This window comes from Nematolebias whitei, chromosome 1 (genome assembly GCF_014905685.2).
Source record: "Nematolebias whitei isolate Nwh7 chromosome 1, NemWhi1, whole genome shotgun sequence".
In the NCBI taxonomy this organism is placed as follows: Eukaryota; Metazoa; Chordata; class Actinopteri; order Cyprinodontiformes; family Rivulidae; genus Nematolebias; species Nematolebias whitei.
Window position 1 is genome coordinate 47,419,973 of NC_056498.1, and position 6,426 is coordinate 47,426,398.

The 6,426-nt window shown below is 39.6% G+C and overlaps 1 protein-coding gene across 1 annotated transcript in view; it reads right to left on the minus strand.

Annotated features, from left to right (window-relative positions):
• The window catches only part of LOC119422654 (arginyl-tRNA--protein transferase 1), a 118,184-nt gene that overhangs the window by 106,646 nt on the left and 5,112 nt on the right, over positions 1 to 6,426 (minus strand). The window contains exon 2 of the mRNA XM_037690078.1: positions 2,812 to 2,875. Within this exon, the coding sequence (XP_037546006.1) occupies positions 2,812 to 2,875 (64 nt within the window). The remainder of the gene's footprint in view (positions 1 to 2,811; positions 2,876 to 6,426) is intronic.

Sequence of the window (6,426 nt, forward strand, 5' to 3'; positions counted from 1 at the left end):
CTCCTTGGGATGTTTAAAGCTTGGGAAATCTTTTTGTATCCAAATCCGGCTTTAAACTTCTCCACAACAGTATCTCGGACCTGTCTGGTGTGTTCCTTGGTCTTCATGATGCTCTCTGCACTTTGAACAGAACCCTGAGACTATCACAGAGCAGGTGCATTTATACGGAGACTTGATTACACACAGGTGGATTCTATTTATCATCATCAGTCATTTGGGACAACCTTGGATCATTCATAGATCCTCACTGAACTTCTGGACTGAGTTTGCTGCTCTGAAAGTAAAGGGGCCCAATAATACTGCACGCCCCACTTTTCAGTTTTTTATTTGTTAAAAAAGTTTGACACATCCAATAAATTTAATTCCACTTCACGATTGTGTCCCACTTGTTGTTGATTCTTCACAAACAATTAAATTTTATAATTTTATGTTTGAAGCCTGAAATGTGGCAAAAGGTTGAAAAGTTCAAGGGGGGTGAATACTTTCGCAAGGCACTGTAATAATCTAGAAGTAGTTCTAGAACTGCGGCGCTCGGGGAGGCTGCATGTCGGGAGCAGCTCTGTTACTTTCATTCTGAGATTTTGCTTTTGGAAACTTTAATTCCTCTTTTTCTGGATGTAAATCCCTTTTTATTTTTGATGATCGTTTCCTCTGGTATCGGATCCTGTGCAGCTGGAAGGATTTTTACTGAAACTTATACTTTTGGACATTTGTTATGATGCGCAACCATGACAACAAGGTGTTTACAACCGGGATCAGCTGATTAACACCTCCAAAGCTCAAATAACATCTCAGCTACAGTGCCAAATATCAAATGAGCTGAAAAGGAGGCGCCATGGATGCATTCCTGTCTCTCTGCCAGCTGTGCTCGAGTGTCTGACCACTGAGATCCTAAGGTCTCCTAAAGAGATCATGGAACTAGCAGGGAGCACGGCTCGTGACAGCAGAAGGCCCAGGATCGTCCCCTGGCACCTGCAGCTGGCTGTCCACAGCAACGAGGAGCTCGGCGGGCTGAGGAGTGGCCATAACTCTGGGAGGAGTTCTGCTGGCATTCAGGCAGTCCTGCAGCCCAGAGGGAACTGAGAGGCCAGCAGAGACCAGGTGCGTGGATCAGATGGCGTCTGCAGCCAGTTTCTTCTGACACGCTGTGAGACGGACCTTTACAAGAGATCCTTCCTGCCTACAACCTTCAGTATCCATAACATCTCTTAATGAAATTAGGATAATGTTACAACATTTAATTTCCCTTTAGGATTAATAAAGTATTACTGAATTGAATAAGGGCAGGGTGCCCAATTTGTCGATCACGATCTACCGGTCGATCACATGGCATTAAAAAGTTATAATAATAATTATCTGGCAACCCGACTGACATGGAAACTACAGAGATTTTGTGCAAACCCACTTATTTTTTGTTTATCCCCCCAATAAATACTGAAAAAACACCAACATTTCCAGAGGTTGCTCTGTGTAAACGTAGATCACTTTGTTAAAAGGAGCTCACCTAAATTAACTTTAAGACCTAAAATGACAAATATGGACAAATGAAAGACTTTTTAAGGCTTAAAATTGAGAATAGTAAATGTAAAACCTGCAGAAACTCTACAAACCACAACTTTAGCTTCTTGAGACGAGCCGGAGACGTTTTTCACGAAATTGAGTAGAGCTCGAGATGCTCCAGCGACTAGTTGGATCAAAAAATTATTGCACAAATGTCCCTTTTTTTTGGTAACATGTTTGAAAGCGGAAGCGTCAGGACTGCGAGGCTCCACGACTCAAGCGTGACACTCGAGAACGTTGCGACTCCAATCAGGCGTAGCCCGATGAGACCTTGAGCAACCCTTAATAAACGGTAAATGGGCTGTACTTGTGTAGATACTTTCTATCTTATCAAGATACTCAACACAATCTGTGCTTCATCCACACATTCCTACAGCTCTCTACTAGATCTATACTAAGCTAATCTGAATCTGTAGAGATTAATCAGAGCTTTATCACATTCATACACACATCGGAGGCAATGAGGGGTTCAGAGTCTTGCCCAGGGACACTTCAACATGTGACTAATGGTGGAACCGAACCCCCAACTCTCCCATTGGAGGACGACCGCTCCATCCACTCAGCCACAGCTGTCTCACTAAACGTGAGCTTCAAAGAACCACAAATCGAGCGGAGACACAACACAGACAAAACTTGGATTGAAGCATTCGTGCAAAGATCTAAAATCACAATTAAAAAGCGACGGTGACCATAAACGGTAAAAAGATGACGAGCAAAAACACAAAACATCGGTAGAACAGACATTAGCGCAGCACGCCATCGATGCTTTCATTTGTTCCCGTCTTTCTTTGATGGACAAAAGGTTGTCATGGTAACGTTTATTATTTACAGTCACCATGCTCCACCTTTCTGTGCTGTGATAAGAACGATGGTGCTCCATGGAACAACCAGGACTAGTTTTATTATCCTCAAGGTTCGACTGATAAGATATTGATATGATACGGTGACGTGTCTTGAAGAAGAGTCCTTGACTCAGATCCACTCCTTCCTGTCTGCGGTGGACCTTCTGATGAGCTCAGACATGGAGGGGGACGCTGAGGGCCGGAGGTTATTCCATAAAACTTAACTCGTCCGGTTCAGAAAGTCAGAGCAGGTCATGGTTTCAGACGGATGAGGGCATTGATAAGAGTGTGGTCTTGTAAGTGCATTGATCTTCTGTGAACGCTGGACTGTTCTCCAAAGCTTTGTAAATAAATCTGATGACCTGTTTGGAAATCTCCTTTTGTCCACGACAAGGATTAAAAAACTCACCTTCTCCATCCTCGATCGATGAGGTCCTGGTAGTCTTGTACAGTCAGAGCGTGAGCCCACATCCCTGTCAAAAACAGCACAAAATAAACTTTCAGTGGTTGTTTTTAATATTTTACACATTCAAAAAATTAACTAGAGAAATTGCATTTCCTGCGAAAATGCAGTGTCAGTGCTTATTGCTGAAGAACTTGCTGAAAAACAGCTGAAATTACCTAAAAATATATGCTGAATTATAGCTGAGATGAAAGAAGAAGCTTTATGGTAAGTAGCAGAAGAAAGCAGAAAGAACATGTTGCTGAAGTAGATATAAATGAGCAGAAATTAGCACAAAAATTAAGAAATTAGCTAAAAACAAAAAGCTGAAATTAGCACCAAAAAAAAGGCTGAAAAGAAGATGCAAAGGCAAAAAGAAGCTTAAACTAATAGGACGTGGAAAGAGCTGAAATTAGCTCAGACGATGGTGGCGTTAGCTGAAAAGGCTAAAATTCGCATAAAAAGCTAAATAGCAGCTGAAATAGCGGAAAAAAGCTGAAAGGTGCATAACAAACTGAAATTAGCAGAAATAAATTAATTAGGTTGAAAGTTGCAGAAATTACCACAAAAAAATTTAATTTATCTGAAAACAGCTGAAATTAGCTTAAAAAAAAATAAAATGCATAAGAAAAACAGAAAGAACACGTGTGTGCTGAAAGAAGCAGAAATGAGCAGAAAAAAGTGGAATTGATCTGAAAAGAGCCGAAATTAGCAACAAACAGCTGAAAAGCAGCTGAACATGGGAGACCAGCTCGTCGGGACCAGACTCAGAGGTCCAGCAACACCTCAGGGATGAGGAGCAAAATGTTCATGTTTTAGACAGATGGTTAGAGAGGGGGGGGGGGTGAAGGAAGACATTTATCTCAAAGGAGAAAAAACAACTTTAAACTGAGGATCAGGTCTCAGATTTAAACGTTCTAAAACTTACAATGCAGCATTAGGTCTGGTTAGTCCAGACGTTTTGTTTTTAAACTTCTGTTAATCGATCGTGACCTGGACGACTGAGAACCTTCAACAGCATTTTAGTTGATGCTTTAAATTAGTTTGTTTTAGGGCGGCTCTTTTGGCTGCCTCTGGAAAATATGCATACGTTCATTAGTGTAAGCTGGTGGTGCCCCAACACATGTCCTGGAGGACCACCATCCTGCATGTTTTAATCGTTTCCCCGTTCTTCAAGTTCTGCAGAAGCTCGTTAATCGTTCAGGCGTCGGAGCAGAGAAACGTCTAGAACACGCAGAAAGCTGGCCCTCTTTGGCGAGCTGCAGGGGCTCGGGATCAAACCCCCGACCCTTCAACAAGAAGATGACCTTCCAACCACTGCACCAAACCCACCCTGTGATCACAGTACTGCAACCGCAGCACTTTTTATCCAACAGGATGAATTCTTTACTTGATGAAACGCCAAATAACATTTTACACAAATCAAATGACTGCGTAATCTACTTTAACTGCTACTTAACTGAAACTAAAAGAGCAGATTACACTTTACAGTTGAAGACGTATAAATAAATAGAAAAGTAATACAACAGTAAGAACCCAGACACGAATGAAGATTTAACCCCAAAATTCCAGTTATTTATCAATAATTTCACATCTAGGCTTTTTTTTTTTTTTTTAAGAATTGTCTACACTCTTACAATAAATTAAAAAGTCACTCATTAAGGTGAAACAGAAACCTTTTCACTGAAAAATCAGATAAGAGGTCACGATCTAAAATGAACCCAGGGAGTGAAACACAACGAGCCATTCTTCATGAGCCTCTGAAGCAGAAAGGACACACTGAGGGCAGATGTTGTGCCACATCTGCTTTTTGCAGAACGCCACCCTTGATAACATCGGCGCACCTAATCTCACTGATGGAGCAGCTGCGCAGAGGAGCCGACAGAACGCGGACTCCTGACGCCGATAATCCAACAATAAACGCCGATTTGTTTTTCTCTCCTGGAAAATCCAAACACACAGAGATGTTATCTGTGTGAGCTAAAACACGCTGATGCAAGAGTCCAGCAGGTTTTTATCTCACCTGAATATGTAAAAAATAACTGGTGATTAAGTGTTGCCATGCCAACATGAAGCAACGTCCAGATTACCTCTCCTGGATTAGATTAAAGCGTGCAGAACTACCAGAAACCCAATTATAACCATGTTGAGCCAAAGCAGTAAAAGAAGGAAAAACCTTCTTATTTTTTAAAAATTGATTTTATATTATAACGGTTTGTTTACCTTTTAACAAAATCAAAACAACCTTATATAGTCTGTAGCTTTTGTTAACAAAAAAGATTTAAACCAATAAAACTCTAAAATACATTAAATTATTTGGATTAAAATTTTATTAAAAGCAGCAAGACCTGAATGACAACAGAAATATGCTGAATTATTAAAAACAAGCAGAACAGCAAAACAGTAGCTAAAAGCTAAAATCAGCAAAACAGTAGCTAAAAGCTAAAATCAGCAAAACAGTAGCTAAAAGCTCAAACCATCACAAGCTAGAATTGGCTAAATTTTAGTTTATTATAGATTAAATATGTAGTTAAAGCAACATCATTTTTACAAAGTAGGTAAAAAAATAAAAACCTAAACCTAAAATAAGCACAAAAAAAATATTAAAATGAGCAAAAGAGTAGCTAAGGCTAAGATAATTGTGGATTTTGATGTAGACCAAAAAAAACGGGAAAAAGAAAACTAAAGTGTAGCTAAAAGGTAATACAGTTAAACTAGCTAAAGTCAGCAAAGCAGTAGCTAAAGGGTAAATTTAGCAAAATACTAAAAGCTAGAATTTTCTATAATTTAGCTTTTATTGTAGGTTAAAACTGTAGCTACAGCTACATAACCCAGCAAAGTTAAGTCAGGTTCTCTGGCGGTTTCTTTGTGCTGAAACATGTAATCTTTCATCCACAGGACTTCATCAGTCCGAGGAGCCACCAACAAACCCAGTCCCACAAGCAGCACACTCACTTAGTGGGCAAACCAGTTTGAAAGTGATAAAATGGTTTCTGGAGTCCGCCCTCTCCCCCGTCGACTCCTCTGAGGCAGCCATGGCCAAAGTTTTTCAAAACATCAAAGTTCATGCTCAATAATCCAGGTTAAAAAAAATCCAACAGGTTTCAACACAAAGAAACCATCCAGAGGACCTGACTTACCTTTGTTGGATTTATTACCTGGATTATTGAGCGTGAACTTTGATGTAGCTACATGAATTTACAAAACAGTAGCTCGAGTTAAATGTTGCCAAACCACAGCCAAAAGCTGAAATTAGCTAAACCATAGCTAAAAGCTAAAAGTCAATAAAATAGTCGCTAACAAAACCAACTCAAAAGTCTTGTATGTTAAAAAAATATATATAAAACATCCACATTTTAGCTTTTGGATAAAAAAAAAAAACTGTTGAAAAACCATAGCTACAAACTAAAACTTTGCTAAACAGTGCGTTCAAGCTAAAATGCAGCAGTAGCTAAAAGCAGCACAAGACAGAGCCACAAGCTAAAACAGATTCCAAAGAGAACGATGTTATTTAAGATGAAGATAATATTAGTAAATAAAACTAATTAGTTAATTCAAAAAGTATAAAAGTGACAAATACAA